The sequence below is a fragment of the Rissa tridactyla genome, chromosome 1 (genome assembly GCF_028500815.1).
Source record: "Rissa tridactyla isolate bRisTri1 chromosome 1, bRisTri1.patW.cur.20221130, whole genome shotgun sequence".
Classification (NCBI taxonomy): Eukaryota; Metazoa; Chordata; class Aves; order Charadriiformes; family Laridae; genus Rissa; species Rissa tridactyla.
This window is the reverse complement of record NC_071466.1, coordinates 98,397,544-98,424,322: the sequence shown is the minus strand read 5'-3', so window position 1 is coordinate 98,424,322 and position 26,779 is coordinate 98,397,544. Positions and strand designations below refer to the sequence as shown.

The window sequence follows — 26,779 nt, the reverse complement described above, 5'->3', positions numbered from 1 at the left end:
AATGCATTTACCATTATAAATAGAGATTAGAGCAATGCGTTTACATAGTTCGTTATTTCTTCAGTATGTTAGTGTGGTAGTAATAGACCCCTAACTTCACTAAAGATGTTACTGTTGGTGGCTTGTGAGAGAGGCACATAAGTAATAATTTGCAATTTTTCAGTTACCACCCCTTACCATAAAGTAAAAGTTGTAAAGTGGCCTTTTCAGTTGGGTTAAGCCCCTTCTCTAATTACATTTTTGAAGACCAGCGTAAGCTCATCCTCTTGTTTGCATAGCCTGTAGAACACTTTCTATTTATTTTAGTCATAGTTTGTTCCTATTTCAGTAGACTTAGGAATCCTGTAAGTGACCCTGGGAGTTCCTTGTCTTATTACAAAAGCATAGAAAGACAATTTCCCCTTGAAGAATTACTGTTTAAAAAAAAAAAGGGGGGGAGGAGATCAGCATAAAGGAAACAAAGAATTGTTTAAAGTGGTGATGAGTGCATCACATTCTGCCCATGTTCCTTACGTGTTTCTGTGGAAGGTGCGTACCCGAGTTGGAAATGTCTCTCCCATTCATAGCTCTTCCAACACAAAAGGTCAAGGGAAAAATTTTAGGATAATGAGTAGCAGTAAGGTGGAACAGACTGAATGAAAGAAATTTAGCAACTAGTGGCAAAGTAACAAGGAATTAAAAAAAAAAAAAAGTACTAGCCAACTAGCCATCCCCATTTTATATGGTGTAAAGTAATATGACAATCTGAGACCTTTTTTCTTTTGTGGGCTTACCATGGTAGTTGATTGAGTTATTCTAAATGAATTAACTAAATGACCAACAGAACTGAACTTCTTTAAGACATTATCCTCTGCTGACTTGCGAGTATCAAGCATACCAGCTGCTGTCTAGAAGGGGTTTTATGGTAGTTGTGTCGTACTGTTTTAACACTGTTAGCTATGCACATAATCTCTTTTTCAAGAAGGTTTTGACCTGAATACAATACTTTGGGTGAATTTGCAAGCTTGTCTTATCAGTGTACTGGAGACTGCCTGCATTTCTTGATTATATAGTTTTGAAAAATACAGATACAGTTATTAGAAATGATCTTTGGCAATAACTGCCAAACATCTCAAGCTTTGTCCGTGTTTATATGGAAAACCAGAAGGATTTATTCTGATGAGGTGTTATGCATGTAGGGACATGTGTGTCTACGCATCTGTTTCAATATTTTTTGAGTCAGTAACTTATATGCAATTAAATTCTTAATAAAATTAATTTCTACTGTGAGAATAACTGTTACTTTTGAAAGGTTCTCTACTTTCTTCCCATGAAGCAATTTTAATACAGATCTTACAAGCAGTATAATATGACAGCAGCAGAAATGTCTTGTATTGTAGGAATGATGTAATAGAATAGAAGGAGTTTTATATTGATTTTGTATCTTATTGAAAACAAACATCTGGTTTCTCTTATAGTTAAAATCTCTTGGTTATCTGTGTGGACTTGTGTCAGAGAAGGGACCCAATTCAGAAGACCTTAACAGAACTGTCGATCTGTTAGCAGGGTTGGGAGCAGAACGCCCTGAAACAGGTATTACCAGGAATGTATGCATTCTATCTAATAACTGACATTGTCTTAAATACGTAGCATAAAAGTACATCAGTAATAATAATTTCCAAGTATCCCTACATATAAATAAACATTGATACAACTCTCTTATCTCTTATGAGTTCTTTTATTGTGTGTCTAGTACTTTAAATTATCAATGCATCTCCTTACTGTTGCAAGCATATGTTTTTCCACTAATGCGCCACTTATCAGCATTCAGGTAAATAGTCTTGAACAGTACTGTTTTTAGTAAAATTTTTAATACTTTCAGACAAGTATTAAAATTATTTGGAAAATAAATGCAGCATCCTTGATCTGATACAAACAGATAACCTGCAACTGGGACTACAAAGTGATATTGTTTGAGTTGAAGTGATATTATTTATTTGAGTGTCTGAATAATCAAATTTATTTACTCCTTGGGGATTTTATCACTCGCAAAGATATTTCTGAAGGGAAGAAGCTTCCGAAGGGAAGAAGTTAAATATGCTAGAAGAATTAGTATCTGTGAAGCATTAGCTGACAGCCTGATGCTTCACTTGCTCTTGCAGGTCTGATGATGTACACTTCTTAATTCAGTGCTATGGTGCCTGTTGTATTTATTTAAAATGGGGGCTTTTTTCTTCTAGAAATACTGACACATATTCGGTCAGGCAAAGACTTTTAAGTTGAGCAAGTTGCTTCAGAAAAAAACTTGGTCTTGCTCACAATTTTCCTTTGAAGTACATTGTTTAAAGTAGTAAAATGTCTTTAAGTTACAGTATACTTCTGTCACGCTGATTTATAAATCCAGCAGTGGGGTGCTGTGAGAATATTACTCTTGGCACAATATGGTATTTCAGTACAATTGTGTGTGTTTCTAGGTTGAATAAATGTTATGAAATATTTTGTGGAGAAGTTAGTACAGTTAGTATATTGCTGCTTGCCTTTACCCTGCAACCCTGAACATCACTCACGTGCACGCACACATAGAGAGTTGTGAAACACCCTTTCTTGATCTTATTCTAGAGTCCGGGGAAGAAACTCGTGATCCGTCTCTGAGTGTTAGTGTTGTTTCCCACATAAAATTAGTTTTCTCTTCACTTTCTACTAGAAGGAAAAAGGAGGGGGAGAGTGTTATTAAAACAGGAATGTATTTGTAAGTGACACCTCTTGATCTGTTTTTTTTCTAAAGCAAATGCATCACAGAGCCCTTATAAGAAACTTAAAGAGGCCTTATCATCTGTAGAAGCTTTTGAAAAACACTACTTAGTAAGTATGAATTTTGGTTATTTATAATAGTTTTGTATGTTTACGTTATAGGTTGAATAGGGCCAAAGTTTCCAAACCTGCGAAGATAACATCGAGAACGTAAATCTGTATTTCTATATTTTGTTATCAAAGGTTATTGCTTACACACTGAACACAACAAGGCTGATTTGTTTTACAGTTGGAGCCTTGTATGGGCCCCAAGTTTCAAGTATTTGTTTTAACTTTAATATTTACAGTTATGAATTAGAGGTTATTATCTGTAAGTATGTATACTTAGTTATTAAAAAAGCCAATGTCATGGTTATCATATTCTGCTGTCCCAAATTCCGAATTAACTGAATCTTACCCAGAAGAATATTGGTGTGTGAATTCAGCTTCCTTTTGAATGGTTCAGACTTGCATCTTGCCGTGGCTGTTAAGTGGTTTAAGTTATACTGTGGAATTTTTCATATAAGCTGTGGGACATCTGTGGATAATAGTTTCTAATGGGGTTCTAATTCCATTAGAATTCTCGTTGTGCTTTAATATGCATGTTTATTTCCTGACAGCTCCCTTATTGAGGAGCCATTGTAATGATCTTTGGAGTCTTTTTATAAAAGATTGCTAAATAAAACAAAAAACCCCAATCCTGACTGTCAAGAATGTGTTTGGGTTTTGGGGTTTTGGTTTGTTTTTTGGGTTTTTTCCCCCTCAAACAATTTTCCTCTGAAATTTCTTATATTTGCAATACTGCTGTTAAAGTTTTCTGAGGAAAAGTTGGAGGAAAACTGAGCAATTTTTTTTTTAAATCTGAGAACTAGGCAGTACTAGTTTTTATGAAGTTTTATTGAAAGAAAAAGACTCAAAAGATTTTATCTGAAGATACCAGGTTTCATTTTTATACTTTATAAGACTAGTTGGATAGCTGGACCAAAACTAAAATCTTCAGAATTGCTAGCTGCTCTTACATATTCAGTTCCAACTTGCACCTGAAGATCTCTGCTAAATTCAGCAGTATCATCCTAATTTAAGAAACTAAATGGGATCTGCAGAGTTTGCCCATGAAAGAATTGTCATTCCTATTTGTATTTGTGACTGCACTTTTATGCAACAGAAAATCAGATATCAGATACACTATAAAAGATTGTTTTCTATGTACCTGTCACATAAATATATACAATTTATGTATACCCATAATTTATCCATGTATTCAGTGGAGAAGAACATAGAATTAATTAAAATTTCCAGACACAGCTAAGACAAGTTATTTGCATTTAAAATTTTAATGAGTCTGGAAAGTAAAATGCAGCTTTTCAGACATGTTGAAAGCGAGAAGTGATGTGCTTTTATTACGAGAAGAGGCTTTGTTCTCATTCAATGGCTAGTCTCATGCAACAACTTCAGAATCACTGTCAAATCTTCTACAAGCATGTTGGCTTGTACCTTAATTTTGGGAGAATGTAGCTTTTCATTTGTATGTGTAGCTGGTGTCTAAGACTTCTCAGTGGTTATACTGATCTGTTAAGGAGTGGTCACTTAGTCTATGGTAGGGTATTGTTTTGAGTCCTTAAATAAAAACAAGAGTGATTTTTCTAGGCTGTCCGTAAGAAACAGCAAAAATGGCATTTGGGAGCTCATTTTATGTCATTTTCCTGCCCCGTAGGAATAGATGCTTTCTGACAGATACTCTGCAAAATATTTAGGCAATTGGAAGCTCTTAAGCAATTTGTTTTGAAGGACAGAGTAGTTCTTAATACACTAAGTGAAGTAGAATGAGCTTCTGTGGAAGGTTGCTGACAGTCAGAAGAGGCTGCAGGTTTCTAAATGTGATGTGAAAAGTTTTTATGTGTCTGGCCAGAGATTAACATACTTGAGGAAAAAATGTTTGGTGGTGGTATACAGTGTGTGTTGTAACTGCTAATTTTGTGAGAAAGATTTGTAGCTGTTATTACAACTTAGGGCAAGGTGAGGAAGGTGACATGTAGACAGTGTGGCTGCATTGGAAATTAAATTTAAGACTGACAAACTTCAATCTGGGATTGCGTAGCTTCAAGCAAAATTCCTTTAAGGCACTCTTGTGAAAATACTTACACCGATTGTAACTTGGCGTTTTGCATTTAATTGTATGATTACATGCTGCAAACTTTCATATACTTAATGGTATTTTGTGCAGCTTTAGTGAAAGTATCATGTACCACATTCTGCATGTAGTTGATTTGGTTTTGAAGTATTAGTTGTGAGTCTCTGGGGCAAGCTCTAATATTGTTCTAAATATGTTATGCTGTGGTGCATCCACTACACAATCCTGCAATGATAAACTAATGGCATATAGTCACTGAGAAATAGGTGCTCTCAAAAAGACAGGAGGATTCAAGTGTAAAGAAGTGCTTGAAACTGCATCTCATCTATTATTTTGGTGGGTTTGAGTTGCCTTATCTAATTTTTAATGGGCTTTTTTCTTCTGCTATTTATAACACAGATATGGGATAATGACCAACTGTAGAAAAAGGGAAGATGACCTGTTACAAACTGCTCTATATTGTGTGCTGGGGGCAAGGGGAGATCTAAAAAGTGGCTCGTTCTGGTCTTTTTGTGGTAGTGACTTAGTTACTGGCTATGAGTTTGTGCGAAATACCATATAGCTACTAAAAATATATAAAGCTTATGATAGTTTCTTTTCTTTTAAACAGGATCTGTCCCATGCCACCATTGAAATGTACACAAATATTGGAAGAATTCGCTCAGCTAAGCTTGTGGGAAAGGACTTGGCAGAGTTTTATATGTAAATGAATGTTTGAAATGTCTTAAATGCATTTGCTTTGAAAAGTTTGACCATAATCCTTGAGGAAAATATGCTGTATTTAAAAAGGAATTTTAAAAAGTATTTTTTTAAATGTAAACATACCCTAAGTTTCAGGCTGTATTTCAGCAAAAAAAGAAGAATAAGAACACCGGCAATCTCTTTATATCAAACCCTAATTCCCACCTCATGATTTGGTACTCGCACCTTTTAACTGTCCTGTGTTCTTTAGCTTGATCCTTTCTCCTCCTAGGGAGAAAAGGGTAATGGGATGGTGGAGGGAGAAAGAAATAGCTTTGCGTTTATTATGGCTTGCTTTGTAACGTGGCTTCTGACTTGTTTCAAATTTTATAGTTATCTTAACTACAAATCTGTGTGTCTGTATCTCAGAAAAGCCAGAAACCATGTTCTTTGGAGAGCAATGAGTTTGATATTTGAGGTTATGATTGCAAAATATTTGTTTCCCCCACTGTGAAACTTACAGTGATATTATTCCTAATTGCCAAATATATTTTTTGTTTTTATCCCTGCTGTTAAATATCACTAAAGGAACCTCCTGTGTTGGTTTTCCATTTCATTTTATTTTTCTTATTTAGAAGAATTTGGGAGTCCTAAGTGGGTTTTTTTGGGAAAACATGTTTGGGCATGCTTCTCGCCTATCTTCCCTAAAGCAGTCTGATCTTCTAGCTGCAACAGATTCTTCTAAATTAACTTCACTTTTCATCTGAGGTTTAAAGACTACCATGGAAGTGCTGTGCTGTGCTAAAATGATATTTTCATTGAAGCATTTTCCTGCTTTAAAATTGTTGAGTAAGCATATTTTTAGTTAACTGTCAGAAGCTTCAGATAGCTTTTGTCGCATCGTGGGAGGTAACTTCACCTCACTTGCTCTGACTTGGGATAGATCTATATATGAAGCCTTTCATTGACATGGTATATTTACATAAATTGTAGTTCTGCTTGCTTAAGTGAGTCACATAAAGGTAGGCCAATATGTTGATCTGTTACCAGCAAAATAAAGAGCATAATGGTTCACTGCATCTTGTTTTGCATTCATATGCCCATCATCACTTTTTGAAAATGTGTAGAGAGTTTTCATGGCTGCAAAGGTTCTCATAACACTTTACTTATTTGTATATTTTTAAAGGAGGAAGAAAGGTCCACAGAAGGCAGAAGTCTATCTTCAAGGAGCACTGAAAACTTACCTTGCTGAGGGCTGGGCATTGCTCGTCACACATACGAGAAAACAGTTAGCTGAATGTCAGAAACACCTTGGGCAAATAGAAAAGTATCCTCTAAAAGGTGGAGCCAGAAAAATCAAGACTGGAGAAAACGATACTTCTGGTTGTTTTTTCTCTCTAACTTTTATTTAACAGTAGAGACTGCCAAACATCAGACAGCTGAGTTATTTCTTGTTTCCATTGTTGCTGTTCGTTTGGAGAGGGTTGGGTTATTTATTTTTTAATTTTTATTTTTTTACTATCTGGTTCACTTAAAACCTTTTGCATATGGTTGCTGCTCTCCCTTTTAAGTACGTCTAGGCTCTAGAGAGTGCTGCAACATGGATAATGTGAAGTTTGTCATTAGTTCAGCAGATACTATAGAGGGGGTTTTTTTATGATTCTGTTTGTACATCACTATGTAAGTTTTTCTGTGGTACTGTTTTTTCATTTGGGTAAATATGGCATTACAGTGTCTTCCTATATTAAGGAGCTTAATTTCTGGGGTTTCTTTCTATAACTGCTACCACCTTTTTCCTGTATCTGACCTGGCAAGGACTCTTCTGGTATTTGTAATGGTGGCTTTTTCCACAAGTTAAAACTGAGGCTTGGAAGATGAAAATCTTGTGGCTCTGGTGTAGTGTGTTGTGTTTCAATATCTTTTGCTATTATTTATTTTTTATTCCTGGCTTTTATCTCTGCTTCAGAAGGGGAGTGGGAGTTGTTTGCTTTTAAGTTGTGTAAAAGCTCAATCTTCAATGTGTGAATGAAATCTCTGTAAATGCCACATAAATGCTAAGGAATATTTTGAGAGAATGACTTGGCCCAATCCTAACGTTTGACAGGCTTCAAATTCTTCACTTTGATACTCTCTGCATTATTTTCACACACTAGCTCTATCCACTACAACTATATTTGTTTAAATATGAAATCTGTCTGTGTTGCTGTAGTGTTGCTGTTTTCAAGATGAGAGGGGGGTGTGTGTGTGTGTGCGTGAAGTCTACTGACTGGCCTTGGGTGTTTTCTTGTATTCTTTTTGGCTTTAGAAGCAGCGCAATTTGAATTCTGCTTTTCATTTTAGCCTTATATGTTGTTGCCTAAATTTGGTAGCCAAGTTAAGTAAATTGGTTCTAATCCGAATTGTTGTGTTATGTGCAGGATATCATGTTCTGTAGCAAAATGGCAAATCTTATTATTTTCTTGTGTTTTGGCAGAAGAGTACAGCTTTCATTGGTGCCATAGTTAGACATGGAATTCCTCTAGGTGTTCCAAACTGGGATGGTCAACTGAACAGAGTACTTCCTGCAGGACAGTTCTTGTGGAAATGGCAAGGAAAGACAACTTTTTTTGAATGGTCCTTTTAGCTTTTTTTAAAGTTGTGGGGGTTTTTTTTTGGTTGTTTTTTTTTCTTTGCATAAGAAACTCATATTTTAGTCTGTAAGTGACAGTACTAGGAATTTTACTGTAGCTGAAAATCAGTTCAGGTAAATTTGAATTTGTAGTGTATTTTGGGTTTTGTTCTTTTTTGTTTTTTGATTGTTTGTTTAGAACTAGACTTAGACATTGTAAATGTCTGCCTCCTTTGAAAATTCTTACATCACTTTTAAATATTCTCAAATTTTTCTGCTTCAGTGCAAATGCTCTTAAAGAATGAACCAGTAATATTGCAATCTTAGCTAGATACTTAAATGAGCATTTGTATCCTTAGCACTCAAACGTAGAAAGAATGTCTTATGACTTAGTTATGGTAAGTGATGCTGTAACAGCTGGCAGTTTCTCAGCCAAGTAGATTGGAATATAATCAAATACTCAAGTTATTTAGTTCTCAATGTTGGGCAGCGTAATGCAAGACACTGGGTCTTTAACTTGCATGCTGCATTTATCTATTGTCAAATGAATTTTCTATGCTCACTCATCTTTTTAGATGGGGGAAGATTGCACAGGCTAATAATGGATCATATTTTAGTAGGTCTGCAAAAAGTAGAGATTCTGAAACATTCTTAGTTGACAGTAAATCTTCCATTGTTTCTTTTCTAATGGAAGAGTGTGGTGGTGATAAAAGCAGGTCTTGTATTAAAAAAGATCAGAAAAGCAGTACTTGAACTGTCTTGTTTTCAGTCAAATTTCTGAATGTTGTAGGTTTCTATTTCATATTTCCTTAACTTTGTTAGTTATCTTCAAACAAGCAGCCTTTTAGCTGGTGATAAGCACTTAACAGAAGATGAACGCAAAAGCTTTTGCCAAGAAATACTAGATTTTGCCAATCAGCAAGCAGAGAACCAAGGTAAGTCTGGTTCTTAAATACTTAAAACTTAAGCTGCTCTAATCTGATCTTTCCCTAAAAGTAGATTGGAAGGCTTTTTCTGATTGTTTTCATTGCCTTGTGTGTAACTTCTGAACCAACATGGTTCTTCTCTTGTCATCTCCAGAACATTTGTAGAACTTCTGCAATAATTAAGAATAGTCAAAGATGAAAGGGTATTTACCATTTTCATCCTGAATACCACAAAGTCTTTGTTTTCCTTCACTTATCTGTTTCTTTGCTTTGACAGCTCATAATTTATCTTGTGTTGGGTTTTTTCCAAATTCCTAAGTCTGCTCTACACTGCTGGCACATAGATGACAGCTCTGTGATGATACCGTTTTTGGGTTTGATATTAGATCTGTTCCCATCCACTTGCACCTTATTATTTTGACCGTCCTACCTCTTATCTTTATTCTTCCTGCTGCTTCAGTAATACCTTGTCCTCAGATATTAATCATAATTCAAATTCATATAGAATAGTTCCTGTAGATCTGAAGACTGCTATTTTTTATGCACAAGTTTTTCTTGATGAATGGTTGTACCATAAGTAATATATTATTTTAGACTTGTGTGGTGGGTTGACCCTGGCTGGATGCCAGGTGCCCACCAAAGCCACCCTATTGCTCCCCTCCTCAGCTGGACAGGGGAGCGAAGATATAATGAAAGGCTCATGGCTCGAGATAAGGACAGGGGGAGATCACTCGGCAATTACTGTCACAGGCAAAACAGACCTGACTTGAGGGAAATTTAATTTATTTAATTTATTACCAATCAAATCAGAGTAGGATAATGAGAAATAAAAACTAAACTTAAAAACACCTTCCCCCCACCCCTCCCTTCTTCCTAGGCTCAACTTTACTCCCAAATTCTCTATCTCCTCCCCCTAGCAGTGCAGGGGGACAGGGAATGGGGCTTCATGCGTGATTTCTGCCTCTCCTTTCCCCTCAGGGGGAGGACTCCTCACACTCTTCCCCTGCTGCAGCGTGGGGTCCTTCCCACAGGAGACAGTCCTCCACAAACTTCTCCAATGTGGGTCCTTCCCATGGGCTGCAGCTCTTCACAAACGGCTCCAGCATGAGTCCCTTCCACGGGGTGCAGTCCTTCAGGAAAAGACCGCTCCAGCGTGCGTCCCCCATGGGGTCACAAGTCCTGCCAGCTACCTGGTCTAGTGTGGGCTCCTCTCTCCATGGGTCCACGGGTCCTACCAGGAGCCTGCTCCAGTGTGGGCCTTCCACAGAATCACAGCCTCCTTTGGGCATCCACCTGCTCCAGCATGGGGTCCACAATGGGCTGCAGGTGGATAGCTGCATAATCTCCATGGGCTGCAGGGGGACAGCCTGCCTCACCATTGTCTTCTCCACAGGCTGCAGGGGAATGAATCTCTGCTCTGGTGCCTGGAGCACCACCTCCCCCCTCCTTCACTGACCTTGGTGTCTGCAAAGTTGTTTCTCTCACATATTCTTGCTCCTCTCTGGCTGCAATTGTGCAGTTTTGTTTTCCCCTTCTTAAATATGTTACCGCAGAGGCAACACCACCACCACTGATGGGCTTGGGCTTGGGCTTGGCCAGCAGTGAGTCCATCTTGGAGCCAGTGGGCTTTAGCCTTATTGGACATAGGGGAAGCTTCTAGCAGATTCTCACAGAAACCACCCATGTAGACCCCTGCTACTAAAACCTTGCCATACAAACACAATACAACTTGCTTCTTAATTAAGTTTTGGTGCTGTCTCTGTGTTGTTTTTTGGAGTCTAGAAAAGAGAATGAAAAACCCTTGCATGGTAGAGCTGATGGATCAAGGCACTAGTCGGATCATTAGTTTCTTAAACTTGTACTTGCTTTTAATTTATGTACTCTGGGAAATTTGTCACTTTATGCTACTGTGTTCGTCTAGAATGCTTTATGTAGTAGTGAAATGTTAAACTTCTGCTGAGACGCTCTCTTAGTTTGTCTTTAATAGCTTGAGCACTAAAATTGTAGTAATGTAACTTAGAAAAGAAATCTCAGCATCTTTAAGTCTCATTTCTATGCCAGATAAAACTAAAATATGAAAGTACTGATTTATTGTGAAAGGATTCATTGTGAAAAGTTGTTGATCTGTTTAATTCTAGGGGTTAAATTTTTAAGAGAAAAGACTTGCTGGTCTCCAGCAGCACTTCAGAAGAATAAAATCCCTGGTTTTATCTTTCCAGGTCAAAAGGTTATATTGCCTATGCACTCCTTTGCGCAGTTGAAAACTCTACATTTTGACCCTGCAAATGCTGTTGTCCATGTGGGTGGAATGTTGTCTATTGAGTTGACTTTGCTGAGCCAAATGCCCATCCCTGTCCAAGTGGATCAGATTGCCATCCATGTTCACTTCAGCATTGAAAAAAATAGTTACAGAAAAACAGCGGAGTGGCTCACTAAGCACAAAACTTCCAATGGTGTTATCAACTTTCCAAATGAAGTTGCAGGCTTTCCTTTGTCAAGAAACAACTTGCCAGCACTGGAGCTATATGAAATGTATGAACGGAGTCCCTCAGATAACTCTTTGAACACAGCAGGAATTATCTGCAAAAATGTGCACATGCTTCTACGAAGGCAAGAGAGCAGCAGTTCGCTGGATATACCCTCTGGGGTGACTTTAGAAGATGGGGCTCACGTGTTGAAATGCAACAACTTAATACTGGAACCAGGGGTCAATAAAATAACATTCAATACTCAGGTAAGTTTTTATAGTTGAGTGAACATGGCACTCATGAAAGAAGAACTAAAAGCACTGGCTAGGAAGAGCATAGTGCTGGCAAGTGGTACCTCTGTTGCTTCCTGTTATAGCTTGGGTGATGCCATTCCCCTTGTGGCTTTCTTTTTGTTGTTCTAGACCTTAATTTCCCATGAATAAAGGCTGTTGCATTTATGCCAAAATGTACAGGTGACTCTCCTATTTCCAATCATTAGCCACCCTTTCAAAACATGTTTTAAATGTCTTGATTACTGCTGCCAAAAATTAAACTGATAAATTCATACACAAGATAATGTACTGTACTTCGCTGTTGAGCTCATTGAGAGTAATGTTTAAAAATTGTAATGGGAATGGATTTTCTAGTCCTTAGTAAGTGACTGTGTGGTTTGATAGCCTGTTCTTCACTGTGGAGGGCGGTAGAATATTTTTTTCACTTGATGCATGTAGTAAACCTACCTGCAAGAAGTATGACAAAGTTAAGCTCAGCTTCAAATATTTGAATTTAGAAGATGTCAGAATTAAGATTGCCCCCATTATTCATCTTAATCACATAAGGAATGAAAAGACAAGAACATAAGGATTCTCTGCTACAGGAAGACTAAATCTGCATGAGCAAGCTCCTCAAAACACACTGAAAATAAGAGTGTCACGGCTAAATGCCACCCTCAGGAAATGGATTACAGTCCTGCCTCTGCCATAGAGTGTTGTGTATGAACTCCCTCAATTCCCAACTTACACATGCACTCTAAGTCAGCTTAATACATGGAGTAATACTTTTTTCCCTCCCATTCTTCCCCCAGCAAGCTAGCTCCTCTCAGTAATTGCTGAAATATTTAAAGACAGTAGTGCTTATCAGTTCTGTTCACATTGCATTACTACTAGATGCATAGTAACTGGAAATCAGCAGGCCTTGAGTACCAGTCCTGTTGCTTGTGGTGTGTGTTTGGTTTTGGTTTTTTGGTTTGGTTTGGGTTTTTTGGGGGGTTTTTTGTGTGTTTTTTTTTTTTTTTAAACTGGTTAATTTATTCTGCGGCCTCGTACTTTGCTGTTTTGTGGTTTGTTTCCTTGTTTTAATGAAATGGGGAAAGACATTTACCTGCTGACTTAGTTCTAGCAAGTGAAATGCCGAGCATTCTCAAAAGCAAGACTTCACCATCTTTTTGGTGTTCCAGGAGTAGGAGCATCTGGCTTCAAGTATAACGTTGTTCTGTTGTTTGAGTTTTCTTTTAATACTTTCTATCTCCCTCCCCACCTCTGTAACCTTTTCTAGGGAAGTATTTAGCAGAGTTCAATACTACAATTATGAGCATCAATGTAGGGAAAACTTGAGTGAGAAAATGCTGAGAAATTCAGTGCAGCGTCTGAATGATTAACAAGAGATGGGGCAACACAATGAGGAATGCAAAAGGTGTCTCATAACTACTTAATTTTCTGAGCATTATCCAGCCTGTATACTAGAAAGGATATGGATACTATGAAGAGATAAAGTATTTTGCAGTCATACATGGTATATCTGCCTGCTAGCTTTGACATTTTCTAATTGGATTAAATTGGCTTTGGTCACTTTTTTAAAACTGATTTTGAAAAAAGAATCTACATATCTGCTTTCGATGACTGAAGATTGATATGATTCTATGATAGCTTGACAGAGCTGCCCAGGAGGTTTCTTTTAGCATCCTTAGCATATTTGAAGTGCTCCACACCTCAGATTTTAACTTTTTCTTTTTTTTTTCCCTTTTTTTTTTTTAAATTATTTCTGTCTTGTTGTAGAACTTTGTTTAGAGTGAAGCTTGGTACATGTGCACATGCACATTGTGGAACCTGTGTGGATAGCAGTATCTCAAGATGGAAGTTGAGTTCAGGTGCCTGATGATACAATGTGAAATGGCAGTAATGTCATTTGAAGGACCTACTGGCCTGATTCTTTAGGTTTCTTATTCTTTCAAAGGATTGGGGCAAGTTAATGGGATTTGGAGATGTCAGAGGTCTTGGTGTCTGCAAATATGTTTTATGTAAAATAAATTAACATGTATGTAGAAGTGGATTTCAGGTGAAGCAGCCTTACTAGAATAGAGCTGTTCCGAGCAGGCATTTTGGCTTAGTGGGATGAGGACACAATCTGAAACCACTGAAGAAGAGATATGGATGAAAAGCTAGATATAGCTCTGCTTTAAATTTACCTTGTTCTGCATGCTTCTGGTGGCTATTGGAGGATGGACAGCCTTATACTTATAACTTTCCTTTTTTCCCCAACCTTTCTTTCTTGAAAGAACTTTGTATGGGAAGACTGCTCAGTGTGCATCTTACTCAGTTGTTCAAAGCATGACATCTGTCCTTAAAGGGAAAATCTGAATGTATTATGACTTTCAACAGTGTGTAACTAGCTGACATGATGGAAGCTTCTCTAGACTTGAGCTGCAGTATTTAAAAAAATATTTACTAAAAATCCATTACCTCGGTAGCATACGGTGTTGCTTCTACTGGATTACATAGCTGGGCAGAGGATAGAAACTGCTGACAACTTGTTTTCTAAATTTTCTTACAGTAATGCTTAATTGCACTGCTTTCACTGACAGAGGAATGACTGTGCTTCTAAGATGCAGAGGGAGATCTTGGACTGATGATTAGCATTATTTATGTTGAAAGCAATCTTTTAGTATATTTTTTTCAAGCTTTGAGAGATCAGAAAGCATTATCTAAGTGCTTCAGACCTATATTCCCATCTCATGTTGATGTTTAAAGCATGTAATATATTATGAAAGACTTCCCTTGTGCTTTTCTGTTTATAAAGTATTCAAGGGGCAAAATTTAGTTACTTTAATGTCAAAATGCATAATACTGAATTTCAGTCAGGATTTGCTTTGTCAATAACTCTGTAAGCGAGGTTTGAATGTTAAGTCATTAACAGCTTTTCTCTGTAACTTCTAATCTTATTCTTTAGATTTAATTATACCCAGCGTCAATATTTATGTGTTACACTTGGTATGATGGCACACGGAGAAAGAAAACATTTCCCATTCCCTAGCAGTAGTAGCTAAGAGCAAATAGAATCAAGAATAAATATACTAGCAGATGTTACAGAATTGCCTTTTTATAAAGTTATCGAAAAATACCTAGAATCCCATTAGTCAGTGTAAGAGAAGAGTTTGAAATTAAATATGTATGGGTTTTTTTTCTTTTTTTTGCAAGCATTTACACAGGACGTGGGGTGGGGAGTGTGTGAAATTGGTAGCTTGAGATGAAAGCTGTGCCTTATATAAATGTTGTAGGATTTTTATGAATGTTAGCCAAGTAAGCATTTTGTTGCTTGCTAAAAATAATTTCAGTCCTTAATAACTGTAATTATATTTATTATATTTTAATGTATGTGGCACTGGAGGGGGGGGTGGGAGCCAACCAAGTAACAAGACCAAAAGCACCCCAAAATAACCGTTTGACAGCATAGCTACTATAATAATTATTCCGATGATTACTTATGATGTTTTTTCTTGAATCAGCCAGCACTCTAGAGCTTCTATCTTAACGGGGCAAAAGGTGCTCCTTTGTGAAAATCTTGTCACTTAGAGAACAAGTCTTTCATTTTAATTTACAAATGCAAAGAATCTGATAGCAATGAGCTGCGAACATGCTGTTCTTTCGTAGATGTTTTGTTCTAGAAATATTTCCTAAATCGAAAAATCCATTCAAATGTTTTCTTCAAAGGCCAAAGAACCTGGGACGTACACACTCAGGCAACTGTGCACCTCAGTGGGAAAAGTACAGTTTGTCCTTCTTCATATTTACCCAATTGTGCAGTATGATGTATATTCTCAGGAGCCCCAGCTAAAAGTGGAACCAATGACTGGTAGGTACAGTTGCTATGCTGAAGTTGTTTTGATGATTTCTGTTGTATTCTCGTGGGACTAGATAAAGCTTTTTCTGACTTGAATATTGCTCAGAATTTTTTTTGCCTTACTCTTAATTTTGAGTCTAAAATAAATTCTCACTTTTCAAATTATCCATCAAGTACGCTCTGTCGATGACGGCTAGTTTTCAACAACTAATTTTGGTGCTTCGCTCTGAAATATGTAGTGTCACTTTTGAACATGAATTTGAACATGTAGCACTGTCACTTAAATACCAGGTATGATTTGAGCTGGCACACTGATTAGAAGTGAATATTTAGATTTGTAATTGATGGAAGTCCTTACTGGTTAGTTCTGTGACGCTGTGTCTCTTTGGTATTTAAGAGAAATGCGTAAGAACTGGGATTTTTCTACTAGACATGAGAATATAAACTTATTGAAATTTAATACCAAATGCATCCATTGGTTTCATGGACAGCTGAGCATTACTTGTTGTAGAGTTTATTAAAGTTTATAAATGGAAGTTAATAGCCATTTTGTTTTCAGGCTATTAACTGAGGCAGTTGAGGAGTTAATATGCATTTTGTGCTATCATTCCAGTTACAGGGCTTGCAATGTGTGGTGAAGGAAGGACAGGCATATTGGGCATTAATCAAGTTAGCCACTCCCATGGAATTGATGGTTGTGATTCAGATGTTTGAGAGCGTGTGTGCATACTAGTATTCTTGTTATCTTGATTATGTAAATACAGCATGTGGGTGTGACTGGCATCGTACATGCAAAAACATAAAGCTGTCTGCAACCTGGAGAATTTAACAATCATCCCAAAGAACTTACTAAGCTTTTTGTTATTTCACTGAATTCTGTGCTGCCAGAGGTACGCAGTATGTGAACCAGCTGCTCTAAGCCATCCAAGAAACTGTGTGTTGAAGCAGCCAGTTTCTCCATACCGATGTATCTGAGCTAGGTTTAATGTGTTGCATAACATCAAAACTCCACACTTTTAAGTTACCCTAATATGTGTGGCAAATTGTCTGGGAATATTACTTACAAGCCTTAACAGTGCATTGTAACCATCTACTGATGAGTACTGTTAACAATTCCCTCTTTCTTCCTCAGATAGCCTTTTGGCTGGCATTCCCCAGAAGGTAAAATTCACGGTGACTACTGGTCACTACAGCATGAAGAATGGCGATACTTTGCAGCTCAGTAACGCGGATGCCATGCCTATTCTGTACCATCCGGAGAGCAAGGCCGTGATCTATTCCAACACCAGAGGTAAGCAATGAAGTAAAAATTAATAGTCTTTGAATGGCTGAGAATTCAGTAATCCTGAAGTAAACCTGTACTTAGAGCATTAAGAACCCTGACACTGCCTTGTTCATAGTCATTATTAAGAAAAATTCTAGGGACTTCAGTGCAAGAAAGGTCTTAAACTTTCACCCTCGAAGTAGTAGTATGAACTTTTCAGCAAACATAGCTGAACAACTTTTACTTTCATTGATGAAATTCAGTAGGCATGGTGAAGCTGCTGCTGAGGTCAGCATCTGTCATGATTTCCAAGTGAATGATGGTGATCTTTTGTTACTATGTGGGCTCTATTTTAACTGGACCATTTTTATTGAGGTAGTTGTAGGTAGGTTTTTACATAGTACTCTATGTAAATGGAGCACTTTCTTTGGATGGCGTTTCATCTAAACAGATCACATCCTAATTCCTTTTTTTCCAACCAGAAGTACTATATAGTCTCCTCAGTTGCTCAAACTCAAGCAACTTTTATATAAATGGAAAACAGACTTGATAAAATTAAGAAATAGACTATACAGAGGCATCCCATGTGTAGTATTTTAAAGACAGATGGTGAATGATGACCAAGAATACTGATGCGTGTGTGTTCAGTAAGTTGTAAGTTTGCTTGAAGTGAGATTATGAAACTAAAGAAGTGCGGGACGTTGTAAAAACTTCAATAGGTATCATGTGATGGACTAAAGTAGCTCTTCAGCTAGTTTGAAGCTTGTTATCAAATTGCCCTCTCGGTTCTTTCTTGAACATTGGAAGGGACTGTTATACAGAATGAGGCGGTTATCTTCCTGCAGTTTAAGAAGGATAGGGCGCTAGTGTTGGGAAAGTGTGAACAGCGGTGGTATTTAAGATGTGTGGATTATAGCTCATTTGAAGAGGTTACCGTGGAGTTGCAAAACATGGTTTCTTGTTGCTGTTTTTGCAAACATGGAGGTCTTGCTAGGAAATGGTTATGGCACCACGTATTTTTCTGCAACACTTAGCTTTTTAAGCTAGTTGCATTATGTAGTTACAGATTAAAATGAAAATTGGGAAGGGATAAATGGGTTTTAAAGCTACTTTCTTCCCCCCATTCTACGCAACTGTAGAAAAGATCTCAGAATCATCATTAAGGATTCAGTCTTCTGAAAAGATCACAAGCATCAGTTTGCCAGTGGCTCCTGCATATCACGTGATTGAATTTGAACTAGAAGTCATGTATTTGCCATCAGCCACAGAATCTGCAGCAGAGAAAGAAAATGCTACAAATAAAGAAGTTCACAGAAAAAACAAAGAGAAGCAGAAACAAGACAACTGCATGGCTACTGTTGACCAAAAAGTAAGATGCAATTTAACATTTTTATTATGTGATCTATTTGATCACAGGGGCATACGCTTCACAAAATAGAAGCGGGGGTGATGGAACACTGAAATGATCTCAAAACCGTCACCTTTCAAAGTGTTACTCCTTGTTAAAATTGACGAAGTGTGTTGCTGTGTATCCTTGTGTGTGAAGAGTCAGGTAAAAAGGAATGGCTGTAGACTAGCATTGCTAAAATGGGATGTGACAAAAGATTTTTATTTTTTATCTCTGCATATAAAAATATGTTGTTAAATATACATACTTTAAAATTGGAAGAATGGCAGCATTCGCTTCAGGAAAAATTCTTCACTTAAGTGTGCTGCTTCAAGTTAAATCAAATATACCTTAAATACATCCTTTTTTAAATATTTTGAGCTTATGCTTATATATTTAAAGTATTATAAAGACATTTCAGAAATAGATCTTATAGCAATTTATTTGATATTGACCTTCTACCAAATTATTGTATTAAGATGCTATTGGTGTATTATTAGTGTACTCTAATCTTTTCTTTCTTCTATTCCCCTTCTTTTATTTCTAGTCTTCAGGACTGGGTATGTCAGTTTCCACAGGAAAAGCTTCTTTGAGATTTCATATCTCACTCACAGGAAAACAAAAACCTATAGGTTTTGACATACTGATTTTTGGTTTTTAATTTAATTTTTTTTTCGTCTTCATCTTCTGGATGCGTTAGCTGTAGACACTTGCTGAGAAAAGTTTTGCTTAGAAATGAGAAGAAAAGCAAAATTGTTATGCCAAAGACCATTAAGAATAAGAAATTTGTTCCCTTTTTCCTTTAGGTAACCATTGATTGTCCTTGGTCGATTTACTCTACTATTATTGCGTTAACATTCTGCATACCTTTTAATGCCAAGCATTCCTTATTGTCGGCTGGCAAACGGTAATGTACTCATTAATTATTTATTGTTTCTTTCTTCTTACAAAATACGGAGCTGGAGTTTCATAAGTAATGTTTATAGCAGCCTTTTTTTTTTTTTAAATTGGGCTTCTGTTATCGTACACAGCTTCCCATTGGAAGCTTGTGCATTTCCTCTGGTGTTCTTTCATAACAATAAAACAAATATGTGGTTTCAGATATTTTTGAAATAAGACCACAAGATAAACCAAGCTAGCCTATTTCTGTGTAGTTACTTGTTGTCATTTAATATGAAAGAGGATGTTTTACAGCCTTGTTTCTACAGACTCGTAAGTACTGAGGAAAAGACTGAAAGAAACAAATATACCTGCCATTCTGGTTTTGCTTCAGCTGTGCACTTTGAAAACCATTTTATGGATGTGTGCTCTTTCAATGTAACTATTCAACTTCTGTTGAACAAACTGTGTCATGTTTTTCAGGAAATATGTGCAAGTCTGTGTCCAGAATTTGTCAGAACTCTGTTTCCAGCTTTCAGACTACAGCCTAAAAAATTCTGCTGACTGTACAGATTTGCAGCTGGTACCTCTGAACCCTGAATCTCAACAGGTAAAAAGATTCACTTGGCAGTTTATGAGCTCGTTGGCAGTTCTGCTAGATGAAACTTCTTTTAGTGAAATTCTTAGCACTTCTGCACATGGATTTTGTAGTAAGTAAGGCTCATAACTGATAGTCAGACCTTTGTAGTCCTGAGTAACTTTGATTCTTAAAGATTCTTTAGAAGGCATTTACACCTGTAGATCTCCGATTAAATTCTAAAACTTGCAAAGATTATTAGATAAGTTTTTCAAACTTTCCCATTTGCCTTATGTAAAGCAGTATAACATCACTGTTAACATTTAATTTGTTCATCTTACAGCTGCCATTTGTTATTAGGTTTTAGGAAAAAATCAGGTGGAGACCATTTTCCAATTAAATACTGCTGTAAACTAGTTAAGTTGCAAAACAGTCCCCTTGAGACTTCTTTCAGCCTTTTCTGAACGTGATATTAAATTGGTCATTCTTGGTGCCTAGGGAAAGTATATACAAACATTATTGATATAGAATCATAGAATGGTTTGGGTTGGAAGGGACCTTAAAGATCATCCAGTTCCAACACCCCTGCCGTGGGCAGGGACACCTCCCACTAGATCAGGTTGCTCAGAGCCCCGTCCAGCCTGGCCTTAAAAAATTCCAGGGATGGGGGGGCTTCTACCACCTCTCTGGGCAACCTGTTCCAGTGTCTCACCACCCTCACAGTGAAGAACTTCTTCCTAACGTCCAGTCTGAATCGTCCCATCTCTAGTTTTAATCCATTCCCTCTAGTCCTACCACTACCATCCTAAAAAGTCCCTCACCAGCTTTCTTGTAGGCCCCCTTAAGATACTGGTAGGCCGCTATAAGGTCTCCTCGGAGCCTTCTTTTCTGCAGACTGAACAACCCCAACTCCCTCAGTCTGTCCTCATAGGAGAGGTGCTCCAGCCCTCTGATCATCCTCATGGCCCTTCTCTGGACACGTTCCAGCATGTCCATATTTCTCTTGTAGTAGGGGCTCCAGAATTGGACTCAGTACTCCAGGTGGGGTCTCACCAGAGTAGAGGGGGAGAATCACCTCCCTCAACCTGCTGGCCATGCTTCTCCTGATGCAGCCCAGGATACGATTGGCTTTCTGGGCTGCTAGTGCACACTGACGGCACAGGTTGAGCCTCCCGTCTGCCAGCACCCCCAAGTCCTTTTCTTCAGGGCTGCTCTCAAGCCGGTCACTGCCCAGCCTATATTGGTGCTTGGGATTGCCCCGACCCAGATGGAGGACCTTGCACTTAATTTGACATTTGAATAAGATATTTTTCACACATACTTGAATGTGAAGTCTGCTCTCTTGAAGCATTGATTCTGACAGTGAAATGTATCCCTCCTTTTAATTAGATGCGCGTTGTTAAAAAAAAAAAATCACTACTAGTTATTTTGGTTGCGTATTTTCCCTAGTGCTTTATTTAACACTAAACAGGTAATTTGTTTTTATAAACTATATTAATGCCAGAACAGACAAACATATGTATGTGCGTTTCCACTTCTTTTTCAGAGGAAGGAAGGAGCTAATACTATAAACATTCTCTTTCAGGTCATATACAGTAAGCAATCAATATTCTTTGTATGGGAATTGAAGTGGACGAAAGAGCTTCCTCTCTCCTTGCAGTGCCTGTTTTCAGTCAGCTTTTGTCCAGCTACCTCTGAAGAACAGTCTTTTACCCTGAAGCCGTTCACTTATGAATTCCAAGTGGAAAATTTTTTTGTAAGTACTCTTCTAAGTATAGCATGTGTTAACTGAATATGGTTTCCTAATATCTGGAAAGGGAAAGTCAAGAAATATATTAGAAAACTTCTGTTTACCTCATGAGATTGATACCTACTTAGAATCATTGGAAAGCCAGTTTGTTGATCGATAGAACTGAGGCCTGATATGTGGTGGAATCATATACTTGCCACTGGAGTGGGAACTGGGGGGAAACATAACACTTGTGCAAGTATCCTTGATCTCGTTTCATTTTTTTTCTGTGTTTTTGCCTTCCTGGGCTTGTGCCATGGAAACTCTCCTTAGATTACTGAGTGCTTTTTCCCTTCTGGCTTAAGACTGTGCTCTGCAAAGCAAATGGCAATTTCCAAAAAATCTTCGCTATTGAAAGCATTTGAGTTGTTTTTCCTAGTGCTTGAGATGAACTCCTCTAATGAAATATTTAGGGTTTTCTAGGCCATTATCTTAAATGTTTCTTTCCCTTTATGGACAAACTTTTTATTCCTTTGATCAGCTAGGAAGTTTATAGGCTAGATATAACTTCCTATTAAAAGAATTTTATCAACATCATTTAATCTCATCTCTAAATTCAGTCTTGTGTTAACCCTTTTTGATGCTTGGGTAAAAAGTAGCAACATGAGAAGACTCATTTGATTAAATCCTTTTTTCTGTTTTCGGTGTTGCTTTGTTTTCTACCCACTTATTACAGACTGGCATTGAGCAATATTTTAGGTATTTGGTTACCTACTGGCATGTAACTGGCATTTCTTGGCACCTGTATCAGCATATTTCTGGAGTTTTTAAAGAGAAGTAACTGTGTTAAACGGTGGGGGATTTTGGTAGAAATTCAATTTTGTAATAATTAAAAATTAGCTCTTTGATAGTGTGGGGACTATGATGGTAAGAGTGATGAAGTAGTTCTCCTGTGTTACTCAGAATCTGAGTGATGCGTCTGGAAAGTGAGGAGCCAAGAAACTAGTAAAAGTTTGTTTAAATAGTGAGAAGATTTGTGTCCACTTAGGAGCATTGAAAGACTGAGTCAAAGCACAGAAGTGAAGGGAAAAATGGTATGCTCGCTGCTGGTATCAAAAATAGATCGAATCAAATTTGGTTTTGATTATTTTCTCAAACTGAGCAAGATAATGAAGTGAAAATTACTTATAACTGAATCTGGCATTAAAAAGATTTAATGGATGTTAAATGTAAGGTTGAGTTTGTACTGTATCAATTGTCCAGTTCATTCTAAGCACAAGTAAAACACCCCTTTTTTCTTGATAACAGCACTATTTTCTTCCTGACAGACATTGTATCATGTGAAAACTGAAATTTTTCCACCATTGGGGGCAGAGTATTGTAAAACAGGCTCACTCTGCTCTTTAGAGGTGTCAATCACACGACTTGTTGACCTCTCAGAAGTTGACAGAGATGAAGCATTAACAGAATCAGATGGATATTGCACAACAAAACTTATGTATGAAGGTAAGAATATTTTTCTTAAGCATATTGACAAAATTCCCCAGTAGCTTTGTCTTGATAATGACATCTGCCAGATTTTCTATGGCATATATTCTTGTATTGTGAGTACGGCTGCTCAGTAAAGCAGTTTTCATTTTGCTAGACTGAGAATGTTTCATTTTTCCTCATTAATCTGTCTTCAAGTGAAATATAAATGTTGTTCAGACTGGATGGATACTTGCTTGAGGCCCAGCTATGGTCCCTTTTGTGTAGGGCTGTTTTCTTAACTTGAATAACTCTTCACCTATAAAAGCTCTTAGGTGTTGCTAAAATACTGATTTTAAAAGTGCTCTAAAACTATACTGAAGGTTCTCCGTTTTTCAGGAAAGATCTTTATAGTGCTTGCTCTTTATTCTTGCAGTTGTTGACAACAGTAGTAACTGGGCAGTCTGTGGAAAAAGTTCTGGAGTGATATCGATGCCTGTTGCGGCTCGAGCAACTCACAAAGTCCACATGGAAGTGATGCCACTGTTTGCTGGATGTCTACCTTTTCCTGATGTCAGATTGTTTAAATACCTCCCTCACCATTCTGCTCACTCCATGCAACTTGATGCTGGTAAAGCTATCTTGACTACATGGCTACTTGCAGAAGTCTGATTCTGCTTCTCCTGTGTTCTTGTGTAAAGAGAAAAGCAATGCAAGGAAGTGTGCTGATTGAGTGTCTTTGTTACTTACCTTCACTCACAGTTCTGGTTTGGAACTTATAAAACGTTGTTCTAATGGGAACTTTGAATTGGGGTTGCAGTCTTAATCTGTGAGGGGGAATAATAAATGTGTTGTTTTCTTATATTTCCTTTAAAGATTATTGTGCAAATTAGTTGTCACTGGATTTATAATTAAGTGAAAACTACTTGATAAACCCTCTAATCGTGCGGTTTCATTGTCTGTAAACTGCACGTCTGCTGTGTCTTCATTGACTTTGACATTTTTTACCAGTTTTTGAAAGGATTAAGTAAAAAATAAAAGAACTGCTGAAAATTTGTGGTATATAAACCAGATGAGGCGAAGAATTTAAATTACCACAGCGACCTAGTGTGTTTATGTGTACTGTTGAGTAGTCCCAGCACTGTAGTGAGAATTCACCTGTGCGAGCAATTTACCGTTTGTCAGCAGGAGCTGCCAGGGTCCACCTTTCTAGCCTGTGACAAACGTGAGGTAATGCTACTCAAATTTTCCTTAGAAACCAATATAATTCACTGTTACGTCTGCTGCAGGCCAAAAGCGTGCACAGACTGTTAACTTCAGCAGAGATGATCAGTAACTGTTAACATGCGGTAAACTGACTGCGCATCTGAGCTCCGAAATAATTTTTAAGTTGCTTAATCGCTCTGTAGAATAAAACTGTGGGTCTTTTGTTTTAAACAGATAGCTGGATTGAAAACGATAACCTGTCTGTGGACAAGAATATGGATGATCAGGCTGACAGCAGCAGCATAAGGAGCAGAGGTAGCTTGCATTCCACGGCTAGCGGGGAACATAAAGGTTTGCCAATGCCCCGTCTGCAATCCTTTTCATCTGGTCAGGTCTTCAACTGCAGCACGGGTATGCAAATACTTGTCATTCCCAGCAAGGACGACCATGTTCTGGAAGTCAATGTCACGTGACAACGCGGTATGAAAAGAAGGAAAACAAAAACCCCATTAGAAACTGGATATGAAAGCACTTTAAAGGATATTATGACCTGATTAGTCTTTGTTGTAACATTCTAACTCTAAGGAGACCTATGGCACTCAACATGTCCTGGCCATGGAAGCACCAGACAATTGTATCAATTTAAATGTACAGTGAAGCTTGTGTCAGCTAGTTTATATCGCCACTTCAGTATGTTTTGTGTAAGCTATTGGGTTTTCTCCCTTCGGTCACATCCTGCATCACCACACAGGGCAACAAAAACAAAAACTCCAAATACTTGGACCACTTTATTTTTGTCTGGCAGCTGAGAAATTTCACGCTTCGTACATATTTTAGAATTTAGAGTTGGGTGATGATAATTATCCAAATCTTGGATTTTTATGTAATAATTTACAGGCTTTTCCACACACGTGCCAGAAACACAACAAAGCATACAACAGCACATTCACTGGTGTAATAGTTGCTTTTCTGTTTGGTTTTTTTTTTTTTAATCACTGTTAATTCCTGCCGTTGCAATTTTGTATTAAACTTCCATCATTTGCATACTTAGATGCATGGGAGAGCTACCGCTATAAACAATCTTAACTGAACAAAATTCCTTAATTTTTTTGAGGCTTTCTCCTTCACAGAGTAGACACTGTGATGTCACATATTATATGATTTTTTTGGGGTTGGGGGTTGGGTCATCCTCTTGCATAGTTCTTACCAAAGAAAGATATTGATAGAATTTAATAATAAATTATTTGGCTTATTGAGTTCCCAGATTAATTTCTTTTATTACCATTTCTAAGTGGCTTGGTTTGCTGCCCCAATTTTTAAATTGGGGCAAAAATTTCAGTATGATGTGATACTTGAACAGTCAACCTTTCATCATAAAGGCTTATTGTAATTATTACTGATTAGAGGCCAGAATTCCGCATTCATGATGGAAGAAAGAGGTTGGTTGATATAGGAAAGCTTGCAGATGTAGAATAATTGTGAAGCAAAGTTAAAATGTGTAACTTAAAGAATTTCATTATTTATATCTGAAATGTAAATACAAAAATGTAAAAAAAAAAAAGTGTAATTTTTGTGAACGTTGCAAATCCACCTGTGACTGGAAAAATTACAACTCCTTCTGATGTCCTGCTTCTGATATTGGAACTTGTGCATTTAATGTGAGAATGACCTTTTCTACTTGCAGATCTATAATGGTGCGTTGTCAACAGACTCCACAGAGGAAAACTGTCCCATATCAAATACTTGGCAGTAAAGCTAAAGTGAGAAACTGCTCATTAGACAAGTTCATTATTATTTTTTTTCTAAACTCAGGTTCTGCTAAATTGTAAAGGGGAAGAAAAAAAACAAACCCTCTTTCCAAAAAGAATCGCAATTAAGTCGAAAAATGAATAGGCACCCTGCACTGGTCTAAACATTTTTTTAATTATTATTATTTTTTATTTTAAAAAAAGAATATGTCTAAATAGATGTATAAAGTAGACCTGCTAGCTGAAAATGTTCTTGTTATGCATCTTCTTTCTGTGAAGGAATGCCCTTTCTCTGTGGAAATCATACCATTTTATGCTGGATAAAGCCCAAAGCATCATTTAGTGCGAATGACTGCTGGGATTCTTTGACTGGAAAAGGTAACAAGTTAGTGACTTTGACACTGCAGGTATTATAATTAATTCCATTTTCATGGTTTGCTATTAAATCATTTTTCACATTGTTCTGTAATATACTGTTAGATGAAACACATTGTACTAAGATTGTTTAATGAAATTGTAAGCGTTACAGTTCTAAATATACATGTTTTAAAAAGAAATCCCACTTCGCTTCTGTAACTTCTCCTATTTTCTTTGAGGGAGTGATTGTTTCATCTATTTTAGCCAAAGGTACTTTAGCAGAAAAATATTTTTCTAAACTTAAATGAGGGGACGTATTTAGAATACGAGTCTAAAGCGTTCTCTTCCTGTATCTGACGGGGGTTGCCTCTTTCTGGAACAGAGCTGCCCGGCATCCGCAGGGGAGCCACCTCAGGGCTGCTGCTCTTCAGGCTTTGAGTAGCTCCACAGCCACCAGCGCAGCACA

At 37.4% G+C, this 26,779-nt stretch overlaps 1 protein-coding gene across 2 annotated transcripts in view; it reads left to right on the top strand.

Moving 5' to 3' along the window:
• The window catches only part of TRAPPC10 (trafficking protein particle complex subunit 10), a 45,531-nt gene extending 19,018 nt beyond the window's left edge, over positions 1-26,513 (top strand). The window contains exons 9-23 of one of the 2 annotated variants that reach the window (XM_054181420.1): positions 1,458-1,572; positions 2,765-2,841; positions 5,511-5,602; positions 6,768-6,908; positions 9,012-9,124; positions 11,335-11,849; positions 15,570-15,711; positions 16,832-16,990; positions 18,103-18,332; positions 19,157-19,257; positions 19,713-19,839; positions 21,392-21,562; positions 22,864-23,041; positions 23,439-23,633; positions 24,443-26,513. In XM_054181420.1, the coding sequence (XP_054037395.1) occupies positions 1,458-1,572; positions 2,765-2,841; positions 5,511-5,602; positions 6,768-6,908; positions 9,012-9,124; positions 11,335-11,849; positions 15,570-15,711; positions 16,832-16,990; positions 18,103-18,332; positions 19,157-19,257; positions 19,713-19,839; positions 21,392-21,562; positions 22,864-23,041; positions 23,439-23,633; positions 24,443-24,681 (2,595 nt within the window). In that variant the 3' untranslated portion in view covers positions 24,682-26,513. Of the gene's footprint in view, positions 1-1,457; positions 1,573-2,764; positions 2,842-5,510; positions 5,603-6,767; positions 6,909-9,011; positions 9,125-11,334; positions 11,850-15,569; positions 15,712-16,831; positions 16,991-18,102; positions 18,333-19,156; positions 19,258-19,712; positions 19,840-21,391; positions 21,563-22,843; positions 23,042-23,438; positions 23,634-24,442 lie in introns of those variants that run through there. The other variant, XM_054181509.1, reaches the window with a different exon arrangement.
• Positions 26,514-26,779: the final 266 nt, after the last annotated feature.